At 45.2% G+C, this 17,943-nt stretch overlaps 1 protein-coding gene across 7 annotated transcripts in view; it reads right to left on the reverse strand.

Annotated features, from left to right (window-relative positions):
• The window catches only part of TARS3 (threonyl-tRNA synthetase 3), a 50,481-nt gene that overhangs the window by 20,323 nt on the left and 12,215 nt on the right, over nt 1-17,943 (reverse strand). For all 7 annotated transcript variants that reach the window (XR_014070292.1, XM_081546628.1, XM_081546623.1 and 4 more), the window contains exons 4-11: nt 13,776-13,899; nt 11,847-11,968; nt 10,617-10,734; nt 8,394-8,458; nt 5,354-5,432; nt 4,339-4,485; nt 3,428-3,526; nt 1,555-1,721 (exon numbers count right to left, since the gene is read on the reverse strand). Coding sequence is in view for 6 of the 7 variants with exons in the window: in XM_081546628.1 (XP_081402754.1) it covers nt 1,555-1,721; nt 3,428-3,526; nt 4,339-4,485; nt 5,354-5,432; nt 8,394-8,458; nt 10,617-10,734; nt 11,847-11,968; nt 13,776-13,899 (921 nt within the window). In the remaining variant the exon portion in view is untranslated. The remainder of the gene's footprint in view (nt 1-1,554; nt 1,722-3,427; nt 3,527-4,338; nt 4,486-5,353; nt 5,433-8,393; nt 8,459-10,616; nt 10,735-11,846; nt 11,969-13,775; nt 13,900-17,943) is intronic.

Below are 17,943 nucleotides of genomic sequence, written 5' to 3' on the forward strand. Positions count from 1 at the left end.
AATAACTGACTATCTGTGTATTTGTTCCTTCTCCACTCTGCTCGTGAGCTCCAGGAGGAATGGTTGTATCTGAAGCACCCCACTAATATTCTCTCTGCATGAAAGGCCTCTCTTCTGCAGGAAGCAACCCTGGCTCCCACACCCCATCACCACTAAGCCACTGTGGTCCTGTTTCCTTGTTCTGAGATAAGAAAATACAAAATTACACTCTCTGCTTGTGTTCAGCTTTCTTGTAATAATACTGAAATCACAGCTTCAACTGGTACCCAATGGCAAACTGAGTTAAGAAGTAGTTAATACAGGTGTTTTGGAGAATGCAAAGCACTAGGTCTTAGCCTCCACCTTTGTTTAAAAAAAGAGGCTACAGAATATTTACATATGAACTGTGGTGTTGGAGAAGACTCTTGAGAGTCCCTTGGACTGCAAGGAGATCCAATCAATCCATCCTAGAGGAGATCAATCCTGGGTGTTCATTGGAAGGACTGATGTTGAAGCTGAAACTCCAATACTTTGGCCACCTCATGCGAGGAGTTGACTCATTGGAAAAGACCCTAATGCTGGGTAGGATTGGGGGCAGGAGGAGAAGGGGACGACAGAGGATGAGATGGTTGGATGGCATCACTGACTCAATGGACATAGGTCTGGGTAGACTCCGGGAGATGGTGATGGACAGAGAGGCCTGGCGTGCTGCAATTCATGGGGTCGCAAAGAGTCGGACATGACTGAGCGACTGAACTGAACTGAACCACAGAGTTGAACTTCCTTTAGTCTTCACTGAAGAGAGCAAAGAGTTTTCTTCAGTATTCAGAGGTTTCTTTTAAGTAGTTACCTTCTAAGGTCAATTGACTGAAACTGTGTATGTTGATACGAAGCTACAATAGGTGGGATATTTTTTGGTGGAAAATTGTACCTGTTCCTTTCTGGTTGTAAAATCTGCTTCTCTGACAAGGCTGCATTCGCATCCTATGCAGCTTTATGATAATTACATTCTTTCATAGACTCTAAGACAACCTTGACTGTAAGATGGACCATTACATTATGTACAACCAAGAAAGAAAACCACCATGAATTAAATTATGGCATTATGCTAAGATACCAACTATAAGACACATCTCAATTTTAGGGATGTTGAAATATGGGGGGGAATGCATCTTAGAATCAATGAAATCCAGTCACTGACTGTGAGCTCACTGGTCTTGTTATAACCAACCCAAATAGCATGTAAGAACTAAATGTTCTGCAAATATGTATATTTGAAGTATATCACCACTGGGAAGAGAAATGTAATAATTTATAAAATTGATGGGTAATATTATCCTCTGAGAAGCACAAAATACTAAATGTTTTCCAGCCAACAGCCCACATCTGGCAAAGAATAAACATATTTTAAAAGTAAATTCACCCTCCAAAATGAAACAACTTGGTAAAGATGATTTCTAAACACTGCTCTTCATGTTAAAGGACCCTCTTAACTCCAAAAAGCAAAATAACATTAAAAACTAACTGTAGTGAAGTACCTGCTAGGTACAGATCTGCTTCATTTTTCATACTCACCAGTGCCCTGGGCAATTCATGGGCTTAAGGGCGAAAGTATCCTTGTCGATGTCAAAGGTGAACATGTTCTCACTGTAATACTGCCAGTGTCCAGAGGCCTCCCAGAGCTTGCAGCTGTACATGTTGGGGGACAGGACCTCCGTGAAGCTGTGCTGGTGGTGCTGCTCCTAAAGGAGACAGGCACGTAGAGCTGAAATCTGCTGGGGCAGGGCATAACTGCAGGCAAGAGATACCCAGACAAGGACTGCTAAATTCAGGATCATGCATTACATCAGTTCAAAGCTAATATGCCCTTAGTTTTAAGCGTGGTACCTTATGGATCATAAAAGAAAGATTCATGTATGCTCAGTATACTTTTCACATTAAGTATACTCATTTTATATGGCAACCCACTCCAGTATTCTTGCCTGGACAATCCCACGGACAGAGGAGCCTAGTAGGCTCCAGTCCATAGTCGCAAAGAGTTGGGCACGACTGAAGCGACTGAGCATGCAAGCATACACACACACATTCATTTCATAATATAATGGTATGTAGTATGTAACAGCAGTCCCCAACATTTTTGGCACCAGGACCGGTTTTGGGGTAGACAATTTTTCCACTGATGGCAGGGGTGGAGGAGGTTGGGATGATTCAAGTGTATTACATTTACATTTATTGTGTGTGTCCACGTGTGTGAAGTTGTTTCAGTCGTGCCCAACTCTCTGGGACCCCATGGATGGACTGTAGCCCACCAGGCTCCTCTGTCCATGGGATTCCAGGCAAGAATATTAGAGTGGGTTGCCATGCCCTCCTCCAGGGGATATTCCCAACCCAAGGATCAAAACCAGGTCTCCTGCATTGGCAGGTGGGTTCTTTACCACTAGTCCCACCTGGGAAGCCCACATTTATTGTGTACTTTGTTTCCATTGTTATTACACTGTCATATATAATGAAATAATTATACAACTGACCATAATGCAGAATCAGTGGGAGCCCTAAGCCTGTTTTCCTGAGCCTGGATGGTCCCACTAGGGGCGCTGGAAAACAGTGACACCTGGAGTGTGTTGCATATGTCCAGCCTACTCCATAATCCCGTTTTGGTTGCTGTCACTGCAGAAGCCACCTGCAATGCGGGAGACCCTGGTGTGATTTCTGGTTCAGGAGGATCCGCTGGAGAAGGGATAGGCTACCCACTCCAGCATTCTTGGGTTTCCTTTGTGGCTTAGCTGGTAAAGAATCCACCTGCAATGCAGGAGACCTGGGTTTGGTCATCCCTGGGTTGGGAAAATCCCCTGGAGAAGGGAAAGGCTACCCACTCCAGTATTCTGGCCTGGAGATTTCCATGGACTGTACAGTCCATGGGGTTGCAAAGAGTTGGACATGACTGAATGCCTTTCACTTTCACTGCAAAAAACCCTGCTTCACAAAGATGGGATACTGGAAATGGAAGCAGGCTTTTCAGTGCTTCTGTGGCAATCTCAGGATGTTCCTCCTCAACTTTAATCTAAAACATATGGAGATTTGGAGTTATGTCAAACATACTCTTAAGGCCACCATCATTTGCAATCTCAGGTGGTAATGTGTCACACAGACCATTTCCTCCTTCCTCTCTCACAGGGAGTTCCACAGTTGGTCTAAAGTTTATCTTTGTATCATATGTGCTCTAGAAACTCAAACAGACAAGAGGTACATTTAATGAAATCCAAGGAAAATACAAACTGTCTCCGTGTTCTTAGTTGAAGGCACAATACAGCATTTCTCTTTGAGGTTCAAAATTCTGAGTATTATTAAAATAAAATCAATGGAAATGCTTGGCTATTTTATGATGAGAGAAAATGGTAAGATACAAAATGGAGTTGAATAAGCATAGGATATTTAAAAAATTACTTACTCGTATGAAGTCTATCAGCGTGTTATAAATGAAGGCTCCTCTAGGAAGAAAGAAACAGCTTCCAGGGCTCAGATCATGGAAAAAGAAAAGTTCCTGTTCCTAGGTTGAAAAAGTAATTGCGTTTCAAATTCCACTGCTGTTGCATATTTACTGTACACATATGATATGCTAGAATAAAACATACACTCAGTTATTTCCAAGTTCTAATAGCTGACATTCCAAATACTTGAATCTGATTTATGTAACAGTGCATGTGAAGTTACAAGTCATATTTATGATTACTCAGCTTTGAACTTAACTTTTATTTCACCTGGGATTTACTGCTGATTTCTTACTTGGCACCTTGGGGCATGGATCTCATGGGGAGACGACACGGCAAAAAGGTCAGGAAAGTTCACTGCTGGAGGTGGGCTCTGAGTGGCAGTGACCTCTGCATGGCCGTCATGCTGAGAGCCCACCCGGGTGGCCACCACCCTCCAGTGTCCACCCTCCTGCCACCCCACACACCACCCAGCAGAGCCAAGGACACGGAGCTCCACAGTGAGCACCGGCCCCTCACATCACAGCTCCCACGTGGAGGACTGAGACTTAGACCAGGTCCACCTGCCTGCCAAGTCTTGTTCTTGCTCTGCTTCCCAAATACAAACTATACTATCAGGTATACACACTTTTTTCTTTAAAAATTTTTATATCATTATAAAAATGAGAGAAGTGCAGTTTTTTAAATCTAATGGCAATACAAGAAGGAAAAAGGTTAGTAGACACTGGGGGTAGGAGTGTGAAAGAACTCAGCAGAAAACCACGAGTGCCAGGGAAACAGAAGACAGGAGAGGGGAAGAAATGTCAGCACTAAGACAGCCTGGTCCCGAGCCTTGGTCACAGAGCACTGCAGCAGCGCTTGGCGGGCGCACCTTCCCGATCGTTCTGTGGTCCCGGGCCCTGGCTTTCTCCTGGAGCTCCTCCCAGGCAGCCATCCGCTGCTCATCAGGAAAGGACACCCCGTAGACCCTCTGCAGCATTTCCATCTCAGGGTTGTCCTCCCAGTATGCTGAGGAATTCTAGACATCAGACAAAATTTGGGTAAACACGTCAAACTCTTGGTGACCAGTAAAACCACTCTGAAATACTAATATGTGCAGGTGGTTCATACCAGGGGCCTGCACTGCCATGGACTTGGATATAAGCCAGGCATCCTGGACACCAAGGGATGAGGGACTATACACAACCTCCCACCCGAACATCAGCACAGCTGACTCACAGGGGACTTCTTGTAGACTTAGGATCATAGACTGTTTCTAACTAAACCTTCCTACTCCAAATTACACCATTAATCAGTAAATTACAGAGTCAGTCTGCTGTGGGTTCTAGGAGTGAAAAGTGAGAAAGAAAGTGTGACAATGAGGAAAGGCAAGCACCACATGCATCACCCAGGAGTGGGCAGTGAAGGAGAAAGGGGTATGGTGGCCGGCCCCCTCCTCCACCCGCCTCCTCCCGCTTTGAGAAAACCAAGGCAGGTGAGGACAGCTCCATCAGTCCCAGGCCTCTCGCTTTCACAGCGTGTTTTTGGCATCACACCACTCCATCTCTTTTTTCCCTTCTTTTCCTACGTTATATTATTCTCATGGCAGATAAGCACTCTTGTTCACATTAAAACAACTCAAGAAAACAAGGGTATGCAGAATATCTTCACAGATAAAAACGAAATGCACTGTGAAACTTACAGCAAGGTTAAATGACAGACAATCAAAGGCTATGCAAAATGTTCTAATTATCAATCCTAAAACACTGTATTATTTTTAGAAGCCCATACAAAAGTCAAGTACACTTGCAGTGTTTGAAAGTGCCACAGTGCTCAAGATAGTATTGAACTACCATCTTATCTAGTTCACTTAAAGTTTACTATATCAGAAAAAAATCAATCCTTACCTTGACAATTTTTATGACCTTAATATTTCCAGTGTGTCTTATGTGAGGGCCTTTACAAAGTTCAACTAGTGGACCGCACCTGTGGTGAAATATTTAAAACATCTCCAGACACAGTTACAGCTTTGGGGATTATTGGTTGGAAACCATGTTCTATGTTCTGGGGCAATGTTTAATTCAGGAACAACTTAGTATGAATCCATCTTTAATTTAGGGTGCAGGAAAGAGGCAAGTCACCCGGTCTCAGATTCCAATCTTCCCCCTTCAGGTCGCATACAAAAGCCACAGAATCTTTGGAAAGAAACTTTGCAGACAGACACACCTCTTTTCACTGTCACATCCTGAGGCTCTTAAAGGGCTTCCCAGGTCGCTCAGCGGTAGAGAACCTGCCTGCCAATGCAGGAGACACAAGAGACGTGGGTTCAATCCCTGGATTAGGAAGATCCACTGGAGGAGAACATGGCAACCCACTTCAGTATTCTTACCTGGGAAATTCCATGGACAGAGGTGACTGGAGGGCTTTAGTCCATAGCGTCGCAAACAGTTGGACACACACATGGCTCTTAAAAACTTTCACTGTGGGAAAATCAAAAATCCACTTTCCTGCTCTACACTAATTTTCAAAACCAAAATTACATGAAAGATATATAAAATACATTCACTTGATAATTTACGTCAAAAATAAACTTCACCAGACCCACAGAATGCACAACACCAAGCGTGAAACCTATGTAAATGCTGGACTTGGGTGACAGAGACGTGGCAGTGTAGATGGACTATAACTCACGTCATACTCTGGATAGGGGGGATCCTGACCATGGGAAAGCCACGTGTACACAGGGGCAGGGGTGTATGGGAACTCTCTACCCTTCCTCTAAAATAAATCCTACGGCAAACCTAAAACTGCTCTAAAAAGTAAACTCTATTAAATAAATATATAAATTCAAGGGTTTTCTTTGCTGTTTTCAGGCCCTCTGGTTTTATAACAAAATGCCTACTTGTATTTTGGTTTATTAGATGATGCAAAAGTTTAGCTCAGAGACAAAACCACTATAAAGCATTTGCCTGCACCTGTAATGAGCAAGGGGCCATAAAACCCTAACAAGAGTAGACTCTTCCCCAAGTACAGAAACATGAACAGAGTTAAGATACCAACAATGCAGGTCAGAGAGAAGGTGACAACGTCAACCAATTTAAGGGAAATTTAGTAAAGAAAAAAGTTGTTCCTTAACTATTCCAACCAATTTTAAATATTTTTAAAGTTCACTGGTTAAAAAGTTAAAAATCATAATGAACACATAAAGGGACTGGATCATTCATCAAAGTAGAATGAAGTTTTGAACATGAAAACACCATTTCTTTGAATGACCGGGATTTATGTATTGTTCTCTGTCCAAAGAGGAGATTGTAAGTCAATGCTCAAGATGATAAATGGGAAAAAAAATGCCTGATTAGCAAGAAAGACTTAAATAAGCCAATCTTTAAATAACCCCATAGGGAAAAAAGTCATTTATGTTCAAAAAATTAAACACAAGCCATTCCAATTGATAAAATAAGTGTTAATGCTGATATAAGAAAAGTTAAAAAAAAAAAAAGGGACTCTCCAGGTGGTGCAGTGGATAAGAATTCACCTGCCAATGCAGAGGACATGGGTTCAAGTCCTGGTCCGGGAAGATTCCACATGCTGCAGAACAACTAAGCCCATGTGCCACAACTACTGAAATCTGGGTGCTCTAGGGCCTGCGACAAAGAGCAACCCCCACTCTCCTCAACTAGAGAAAGCCCTTGTGCACCAATGACAACCCAGCAGAGCCATAAATAAATAAAATTGTATTTAAAAACCCCAAAAGATCAAGTATTAAAAGTCAGAAATTTAAAACTCACCATATCTTGTCAATTTCCTCACTTGTTTTTAAACTCTGAAATGATACACTAACATTTATTTGTATTACAGGTAATAAATAATAAAATCTTTTCAGGTCACTGGGGAGTGGTAAAAACAAGCATGGTATCCACCTTCAGCATAAAGTGGCCACGTGTTCACATGACCCTTCAGGAAACACACTGTGAACAGCTATGCATGAAGGGGGTGTGACTTTAGTCACGGTGCAGCTAAGTCACAGAACCATAGCACTTGAGTGTGGAAAGGAAGTGCCCTGTGCAGGACATCTGTGGTCATACTTATTATAGAGACAAGTCTTCTCTGATGGGACTGAGAAGGTCACAGGCAGCCAAAGAAGGGGACACCAGGAGTGGGGACAAGCAGTACCCATAAGGCAGTTGAACAAGTGGACAGTAAGGGGGGCTTGGAGCCTGATGTACAGCCGAACTAAGGGTTTGGGTTTGGGATCCCACGGTCATTGGTATCCACCACTTCTATTCTGCCTTACTGATGCACAGAGGGTGATGCTCTTGGCCCCCAAACAGTGGAGAGTGTGGTGAGAGGCAGAGAATCATACCTGAGGAGATTGCCCACTACAGCTCCACTGCCCCCCAATATGAACATGGGAGGGTGAACAGAATTCCTTTCCTGAACAGCCCCCCAAAACATGAGGCCCTGAGAACACGGTCTCACTTGCAGGGAGAGAGGTGCTCTACAGCTAACATCCCAAAAACAGAATATGGGTTTGTTGTTGTTTAGTTGCTAAGTTGTGTCTGAATCTTTGCGACCCAATAGACTTGTAGCCTGCCAGGCTCCTCTGCCCATGGAATTCTCCAGGCAAGAATATTGGAGTGGGTTGCCATTTCCTCCTCCAGGGCATCTTTCCAAAGCAGGATCAAACCAATGTCTCCTGCTTTGGGAGGAGGGTTCTTTATCCCTGAGCCACCAGGGAATCCTGTGGCTTTTTAGTACCATCCTGATAAATACAAATGAGAAAATCATTACCTCCCTTTGGGGTGACATTTCAGAGTCTCCACACAAAGGAGTACTCTATCAACCATGCAAACTTACAAAAGCCTCCCACTCAAAGACAAACTTGCTTCTGCTAACGCCTTCAGATGCATCACTGAGCAGAGTTTACAATTCACACACACACGTTACCTGTAAACTGTGGTCGTTGGCGTGGCCACCTTCTCCTTCAGGATGCGGCATTTAAATTTATTGTACTACAAAGAAAAATATACCCAAATAGTATCACATAAAACGTTTAAGTGGGAAAAAATGTTCCTTTTTTCCAACAAACACTGAATGGGCATCTGCTATGTTCTAGGTGCTGAGACCCTGGGGACACATGGAGCTCAGTGCCCAGTTCTGTGCCGTCCAGGATGGATGCCCAGAGCCTGTGTGGGCCCTGAGCATTTGACACGTAACTGATCTGAACTGAGGGGCACCATCAGGCCAAAACACACTGGATTCCAGAAGCACAATGTAAAAAAAAAAGAATATAAAATCACTTTTTATGTTGGTTACATGTTGAAGTAATATTTTTTGATTTATTGGGTTAAATAAAATGTTATAAAGATTAATTTCACCTTTTACTTTTAAAATGTGGCTACCAGAAAATTTCAGATGACATACATGGCTCAGATTTGGGAATGGCATTATTAGACTGGACTGTTCTAGAAGATTTCAGCTTTAACTACATGAAATAAAATTCTGAAGACACAGCTACATTATGAATTTGTACAAAAAATTAAAACAAAGTCTATAGTAAATGATATTATTACATTAAAAAACTTAGCAGACTTTTCTGCTTTCATAATTATTACTATTGTGCCAAATACTTTGTATTAAATAACTACTTAAAGGAGGTAGTTGTTGGGGGAAAAAAATAGATTTGTATGATTTAACTGTTGTGTACTTACACGTTAAAATCAAGTCATTTTTCTTCACAAAGTTTTGATGGAGTTTAGTTCTCAACCCAAAGAATGCGAGAAAATAATTGCAAATCACATATCTAATATGAGATTAATATCCAGAATATATCAAGAACTCCTACAGCTCAACACCAAAAAACAAACAACCCAATTCAAAAATGAGCAAAGGATTGAACAGACATTTCTCCAAAGGATATCTACAGATAGCAACAGGCATGTGGAAAGATGCTGATTACCAGCCATTAGAGAAGTACAAATAAAGACCACAATGGGGTACCTCCTCACACCCACTGGAACAGTTATTTTATTTTTTTGAAGGGAAAGGGAAGAGAAGGGAGAGAAAGAAAGAGTCAAATTAGCAAGAATACAGAGAAACTGGAATGCTCATGCTGGTAGGAATGTAAAACAGTACAACCACTGTGGCAAACAGTATGGCAGTTGCTCAAAAAATTAAACACAAGATTTCCATATAATTCAGCAACTCCACTTCTGGGTATACACTGAAGAACTGAAAGTGGGGACCTGAACAGATACGAGTACACTCATGTAGTAACATTTTTCTTAGTAGTCAAGAGATGTCCGTTGACAAAGAGTGAATAAATAAAAGGTAGTCCATCCATACAGTGGAATGAATATTATTCAGCATCAAAACAGGAAGGCAATTCTGACATTTGCTATGACATGGATGAACCTTGAGCAAACAACACTGAAACAGGCCACTTAGAAGGACAATTACTGTGTGATTCCACCCGATGAGGCCCTAGAGCAGTCACTCTCAAGGAGACAGAAGGGGTGGGGGAAAGGGGATTCCGCGTAACTGCTGGGAGGTGCAGAGCTCTGGAGATGGGTGCTGACAGTGGCTGCACAACAGTGTGCGAGTACTTAACGCCACAAAACTGTCCACTTAGAACATGATTCAAATGGTAATTTTTATATTTTGGATAGTTTACCACACACAGAAAAAAAGTAGCTGCAACTTTTACCAAATCCAAATCTACTTTTTTAATTCAAGCCCACAAAACTAACAATATCGCATGCATTCTCAAATTATGTTTTCTCTGATATTTATGATTTTAAAAATAAAATTTAGAAGATATTTAAGTAAATTAGTTTGAACAATAAAAAGAGAAAGTTGAAGTTTTACACAGGTTACTCCAGGCTAGAATCTATTTTAAAAATTAGCAGAAAACCCCAATGAAAAGAGGAAAAGCCAGAATTTTATATGGTATTATTAACATTGTTGAATTCAATAGCTGGAGTACTAACAACACTCAGGATTAATCAGATTTATAAAACACACAAATTAACACTATTCTCCCAGCCCTTCACCTACTTATATCAGCATTACAAATTTGAATCAAGCATTAGGAACAATGTGGTGAGCAGGGACTGACCATTTGTTTAAAGCAGTGGTGTGCTATCACTGCTTAAGTTCCCCCATAATCACCTTGAATAGGTCTAGGAGGACCTCCGTGCTGACTTCCAGTCTCTCAAATGGCTGCTGCTCTTTGATGATGGCTTGGCACATGCTCTCCAGCACCGGCAGCTCTGCGCTGGACACAGCCCTGCAGGGAAGAAGCGAGAGTCGCCACAGACCGCTGGGACGGAACTTGTGACCTGAGGCCCTAGTCATCAGCAGATCAACTTTCTCCCCAGAGGAACGTGGTGCTCTATGGTCCAGGACTTCAGAGACTCAACATGTCCCTCCTAACCCCACTCCTTCCCTCCCCCACCATCTGTGCTCATGTCCCTCCAGTCTTGTACCCCCCCCAACTCCTGGGCCCAAGGCTGCCCCACAGAGGCCTGGGATGATCTGGGACAGCTCCCTGCCATTCTCCGTCCCACCCCTACTTTCAGGTCACCGAGCTCTCGGCTGAGTGCCCACCTGCTTGTCCCACAGCTCTGTCACCTCCCACAGCAAACAGCAGTATGTCTGTTTCCGTCTGTCTCCCCTGACTGGATGGCTGAGCTCATGCGGACAGGCTGATCTCCACTGGGGAATCAGCAGCACCAAGCTTGGCACACAGGAGGCGTCTACACATTCTGAGATGACTCTGGTGGGGAGGGGTGCTCACAGGGGATGAGCTGGCTGGGCTAGGAGGAGCTACAGAGCACTGGGCACTCGGGCAGCGTGGAGGTAACAGCTGGAGGTAGAATGAACCACAGGCAACCAGGCTACAGATGCCAGGGGTCTACACTAAGGCAGAAGGAGCGAGAAGGGGGGTCGAAGAGAACTACTGAGGGGTTTCAGTTTGACAGCTGGGAAGGTTTCCATATAGAGTTGTGAGAGGTAAGGAGGGCTGAGCTGGGGCCTGAGGCTCTGGAGTTCATGCACAGACCTAGGGAATGTGAAACCTCCAGAGACTAGCCCTTCTGGCACCAGCCATGGGATGAGTGGCTGGGGGACATGTCGTCCTTGACCATCATGACAAGGACTACCTGCTCTCTGGGGATTAACCTGACCACTCTGGTCCAAATCAGTAGTCTGCCCTAACAAGCCTCAGGTTAGATAAATAGTGTGTCATGTCTTTCTTGAGGAAAGAAAGAAAACCATTTGAGAAGTTACCCTTAAATCTACACTCATAGAAAGTAATAATTTTCACAAACAGTTACCCCATCTGTAATCATGTCCTGTATCAGATACTCAATGCACTGACAAGTAAGCTCTCAGGGTTACCTGTCTTCCAGGTACATGTCATAGTGAAAGCCTCCATCGCCGGGTGGGCTGCAGCACAGGAGTCCCCCGTAGTGGAGCTCCAGGGCTTCCCCAAGTACGTGGGCGCTGGAGTGCCAGTATACCTGCAGTGGGATGGAGGCCAGGCCACAGCTGCATCATGGGAAGTCACCAGGCAGACGCAGAGACGAGTGAGCATGTGGGTACAGCATTAGGTGACAGACCTCAGGACACAGGCAGTATCATCTCTGCAGACTGCTGAGACCCACCTGTTTCTGAGCCCCCCTTGGAGCCCACTGTGCCCCTACCCCATCCCACCCCTGCCCCACCAGTCAGCTGTGTGCTTCTCCTGCAGCTTTTCTCTGAGCAGCGCTGAGCCTGGCTCCTAAATACTTCCTTCTGGGCCTCAACCATGAGCAGAAAAGAGTGGGACCATGAGCAGAGCAGCCGCCCACAGCTGGTTCAGGCCCAGTGCAGAGGACCGCCTATGAGCGTGAGCACTGGCCCCCTTCCTCCTCCTCCTCTGGCCAGCCTTTCTGAGTCAGAGATGCGGCCACAGTGGCTGTTCCTGACATCACTCACGTTAACAAGATTTTGCATCTACATAGCAGTCTTCACCGGAGAAGGCAATGGCACCCCACTCCAGTACTCTTGCCTGGAAAATCCCATGGATGGAGGAGCCTGGTAGGCTACAGTCCATGGGGTCGCTAAGAGTCGGACACGACTGAGCAACTTCACTTTCACTTTTCACTTTCATGCATTGGAGAAGGCAATGGCAACCCACTCCAGTATTCTTGCCTGGAGAATCCCAGGGATGGCGGAGCCTGGTGGGCTGCCGTCTATGGGGTCGCACAGAGTCGGACATAACTGAAGCGACTTAGCAGCAGCAGCAGTCTTCACACGCTAAACAGCACGTGGCCGTGGAAGTTTGAAAGAAGACTCAGGAAGGCAGAGGAGTCTCTTGGAAGGAAAAGTTACTGAATCATCTGAGCTCTGCATACTATTAACATGGTACCTTTGTGACAAGGTCATTGGGTCTCACCTAGATAATTTACACCAGGGCTCGGGCTGGAGCCTGGGAGGTAACATTCTCATTTTCACGAGCAACCACAACTATTCTGGAAGCCCTACAGCACGACACCAGGTGCCAGGGTGACTGATCAGGCACTCTAGAAAGATTTCCTGTGATAATATGATAAATGCTTTATCTTTCATGATGTCACTGAACACAGGGGGAGAGAATATCAAAGAGGCTGACCCCTCTGTGGACCATTAAGCTTGGTGGTCCCCTGTCCCCACCACCCATATTCCTGACAGACTGAAGGCACTTAGCAGCCCACTGTTTCAAAGAACTGTGTCTGTAGGTCAACCAAGAGCCCACCTGTGTGGGAAACTGCTCAGGTCTCAGCAGGATTCTGACCTCAGGAAAGGGTTAAAACCACCTGCCAGGCCAGCCACCACAGCTGCTCCGGGTTGGCTCCTACTTGACCTTCTCCGGATGCTGACACTACCTGAAAGCATCTAGCTGTTTGATTTGCTTACTAACTAACCCTTCCACCTGTCATGAACTCTGCCGCCCACAGGATCGGCACATGCACCCAGCACCTTGGACGCTGGTCAGCTGACCAAGGAAATCAAAGGTTTACAAGTTCCAGGGTGGCATCTGGTATGAAGCTAGGTGACAGTTATTAGGGTTAGTCCTTAAGTGAGGAAAACTAACACACATATACAAGCTATGTATTTCATCACATACTTTGTTCATGCTCTTTATGAATCACTTTTAAATATGGTGTCATAAATGTCAGATTTATTAAACACCAAACTTAGAAGATCACAAAACCCACTGTTCTACTCTTTAGTGTGTGACTTTGTACATGGTATATCTGACAACATAAACACCCAAAGTGTGGTCAGCTGGTTTCAGACACTTACAGCCTGGGCCTCCTCATCCTCGAAGGTGAGGAGCTCCACAGTGGCATCCCCTTCAAGCGGGCGGTCCAGGTCCCACAGCTCCCCATTCACTTTGGCCACCACAGTGGTTTCCGCTAGCTCCTGACTGGGGAGAGGACAGTCACATGGGGGTTAACCCATCACAGGCTAAAGCTATTCCTTAAAACAAAACATGAAATTAATTTCCAGGGTTTGTTTCTTTCTTAAGTGGAAAGTACAAATGTAAACTAATAGGATACATTTTTTAAAAAATTTTGTGACATTTAAGTACAAAAGGAATATGATTGGTTCATTGTAAAAATTCAGAAAACAGAATGCACAGGAATAAAATAAAATCACATACATCTTACCACCCATAGATAAGTACTCACAACATTTATACATCAACATAAAACTTTGAATGTATTACTCTGCTTATATTATCTGATAACCTACTTTTTAAACTTTGGCTTCCCTGGTAGCTCAGCTGATAAAAAATCCACCTGCAACGCGGGAGACCTGGGTTCAATCCCTGGGTTGGGAAGATCCCCTGGAGAAGGGAAAGGTTGCCCACTCCAGTATCCTGGCCTGGAGAGTTCCATGGACTGTATAGTTCATGGGGTCGCAAGAGAGTTGGACACGACTGGGTGACTTTCACTCACTTTTTAAACTTAACAGGCTGCCTCCCAGCCTGGATCCTGTACCCCTCAACTGCTCTCAGAGAGATGCTGACCACATTTAAGCCACGGAGTTTTCTGTGGCCTCCACTGCAGCAGTTTACCTTGTGTCTTAACTAACACAGAAACAAGGATCTGGAAGTAACAAGACAAATTATATGGCACTGGCTTAGCAGATGGGCAGCGGTTACAAGGAGAGACACTAAGATGCGCAGAGCTAACAACTCTTGTTGCTGCTGCTACTGCTGCTGCTAAGTCGCGTCAGTTGTGTCCAACTCTGGGAGACCCCATAGACGGCAGCCCACCAGGCTCCTCCGTCCCTGGGATTCTCCAGGCAAGAATACTGGAGTGGGTTGCCATTTCCTCCTCCAGTGCATGAAAGGGAAAAGTGAAAGTGAAGTCGCTCAGTTGTGTCCGACTCTTCGCGACCCCATGGGCTGCAGCCTACCAGGCTCCTTCGTCCATGGGGTTTCCCGGGCAAGAGTACTGGAGTGGGGTGCCATTGCCTTCTCCAACAACCCTTGTTATAGCACAATAAAGTATCTCATAAGACTTGCAGGCAAAAGATCTGCTCACAACGCCTGTAGCACATGAGCAAACAGGTATGAAAAGGCAGAATGTTGGGATATGCCAGGGAACTCCTGTGGCTTTTAGCAAAAAACTACAGAGGATGAGATGGTTGGATGGTATCATCAACTCAATGGACATGAGTTTGAGTAAAACTCTGGGAGGTAAGTAAGGACAGGGAAGCCTGGCATGCTGCAGTCCATGGGGTCACAAAGAGTGGGATACAACTGAGCGACTAAACAATGACAACCAGACAAAGAGGGCTTCCCAGGTGGTGCTAATGGTAAAGAACCCGCCTGCCAATATGGGAGACTTAAGAGATGTGAGTTTGATCCCTGGGTCAGAAAGATCACCTGGAGGAGGGCATGGCCACCCACTCCAGTATTCTTGCCTGGAGAATCCCATGGACAGAGGAGCCTGGTGGGCTACAGTCCATGGAGTCACAAAGAGTCAGACATGACTGAAGCAACTGAGCATGCACACACCAGACCAAGGGATGCTCAGGTGAGACCTGTTCAGCTTGCAAGCAAAGGTGGCAGGGGGACAGGCAGTGACAGCCCTTCTCAGAGTCCATGCAGGGACAGACAAGATGGGCCCGTCCAACTGCACAGGTTAGAGTAAGGAAGCCACTTTCCCCCGGCCTACGATATGTCTAATCTTGGTCCATTAAATGGAGGAAGAGACAAATGAGTCAAGTACAAAGCCAGGGAATAAGAGGGTGAGAAGTCCCAGTCTAGGAGAAATCTTTAGGAAGATTACTCTCATGTGAGACTGATTAGAAGCTTCTGGTGAGAGGCCTACTTCAGTTAACTGCTTGAGGGAACTGTTTTGCAGAACAAACTGTAAGCCCGACTCACAGACACCTGTGACTGCCCCTCAGAGGAGCCCTGAGCTCCCCACCCCCAGCTTCACGATGTGCACCAGGGGAGCTGCACCAAACACGCAGCCTCCACACCCAGTGGCGGTCTACACTTGTAGACATGGCAGGTGAGGGCAAGAGATGACAATGGACCTTCCAAACTACAAAACCAGGCCCAACAGAGGACGGTGGGCGATCGAGCTACTCCCAGAGAACAGAGGGTGGCCAGACAGGCTGACCCAAGCCAACAGCCTCACCGCTCCTCTTTGTTCCAAATGCCTGTGATTGCATTTATCCCTCACTGTAACCCATGTGACATGCGCAGCCTTGTCTGTTAGTTTGCTTGCAGCCGGCTGATGGGCAGAGGGGGGAGGGCAGTTGTGTGATTCACCTAAAGTCAGTCCCGGGCTTTCTGCTGCCACTGGGGGTGCCTGGAGTTGACTCACAGTGGGTGGAGGAGGGATGGTGGGGCATGAGGCAGAGGGCTACTCACAGGGGTCTGGACATCAAGGGACACGGCCAGGAGACACTGTCCCTGATGCCAAGAGTCTTCTCTCCTGTGGCAAGAACACCTGGGCTGGACATGTGTTGGGTCAGTAGGAGCTGTGTCTCCATTCTCCCACAGCTCGGCAGGGCCTATGACTCAGTATGAGCTCACAGCCCCTAGGGGATTAAAGTGTGCCACTCCGGGGTCTTGGCCTCAAAGCACCCTCATTCTTCAGCTGCTCCTCCCCTGGCCTGCGAGCTGGTCCATGGGTGACACCCAGCCTGCACCCCAGATGCAGACAAATCCCACCTAAGGGACAGCTGAGTGACAAGATGGTGAAGGGGGGACCAGGGTCCACGAATAACGGCCTGGACCAGAGATACCCACCAGCAGGCCTCCGCCACACTGTAAGGGGAGAATGTGGCGTCTGTCTTATCTAAGCTGTGGTCTCTGAGGGGCTTCTTTCGGCAGCAGTTTAGTCAGGAGCCCCAAGGGCACTGGGAGCACAGGTGACTGACTAATTCCCGAGGGGCCCGGAGCACTGCTCTTCTATCGAGCTCCCAGGTGACGCCAGTGCTGGCGTCATCTATGCAATCTACTCTCAGGAAACCAAGGCAACAGGCAGAATAACTTAATAAAACTATTATTTTTAACTTTATTTCTGTATCCAGCCACCTCACTGCACCCTTACCCTTAAGAGTTTTTCAGTTACTTCTCTAAGTCACATTTTTAGAGTTTCCTCCTTGTTTAATTGTCCCAACTGCCTGAGTTAAAGTCTCAGTCATTTCATTTTTTCTTATTCAATAATAATAGCCTTCAGCAATACAAATCTGTTTCTGATCACCACTTCAGATTTATTCCACAGATGTTGAAATGTATTCTCCTATAATAAGTATTTTCTGAGACTTCTTTGGTGGTCCAGTGGTTAAGACTCTGAGCTCCCAATGCAGAGAGTTTGATCCCTGGTCAGGAAGCTAGATCCCACATGCTGCAACTGAGAGTTCATTTGCCACCAAGACATGTCACAGTTAAATAAATAAATAGTTTTTAAAAAGGAAGTATTTTCTAAGAATATTCCTTTCTATTCCTAAGAATACTTGTTTTTATTTCCCTTCACCTATCTTGAAGGCGTTCTTTTAATTTCCTAGTTTTGTTTTGTCTTGTTGCCATTTAATGTTTACTGAGTTCACAATGGATTTCATTTTGTTCACAGAATGCTAACTGTGTGTTTCTGCATCTTATTCTGAGGAGCCGAAAGCACAACCACACGTCCCAAGAGAGAAGGCACTGTGTGGGCCACAGCATGGAGACTGGGGAGTAGCCATGAAGCCCACCTTAAATGTTACCATTCAGACCATGTCATCTTAACTTTGGCCTATTTGATCAAGAACTGACACAGGTATATTAAAGCCTGCTACTATTGAGTTCTTATAATTTTGCATTTCTGGTGTGATGCTACATTATATAACTCATAAAGGGGTGTGAAAAATTGGGGATTGCACTGTTCTATTTTAAAAATAAGCCCCAGTCAACCACTCGATGACTGTATCCCTTAGTTCTGCCACCTGAAGGTAATATCAT

The sequence above is a fragment of the Giraffa tippelskirchi genome, chromosome 12 (assembly GCF_054371585.1).
Source record: "Giraffa tippelskirchi isolate mGirTip1 chromosome 12, T2T-mGirTip1v1.2.pri, whole genome shotgun sequence".
Classification (NCBI taxonomy): domain Eukaryota; kingdom Metazoa; phylum Chordata; class Mammalia; order Artiodactyla; family Giraffidae; genus Giraffa; species Giraffa tippelskirchi.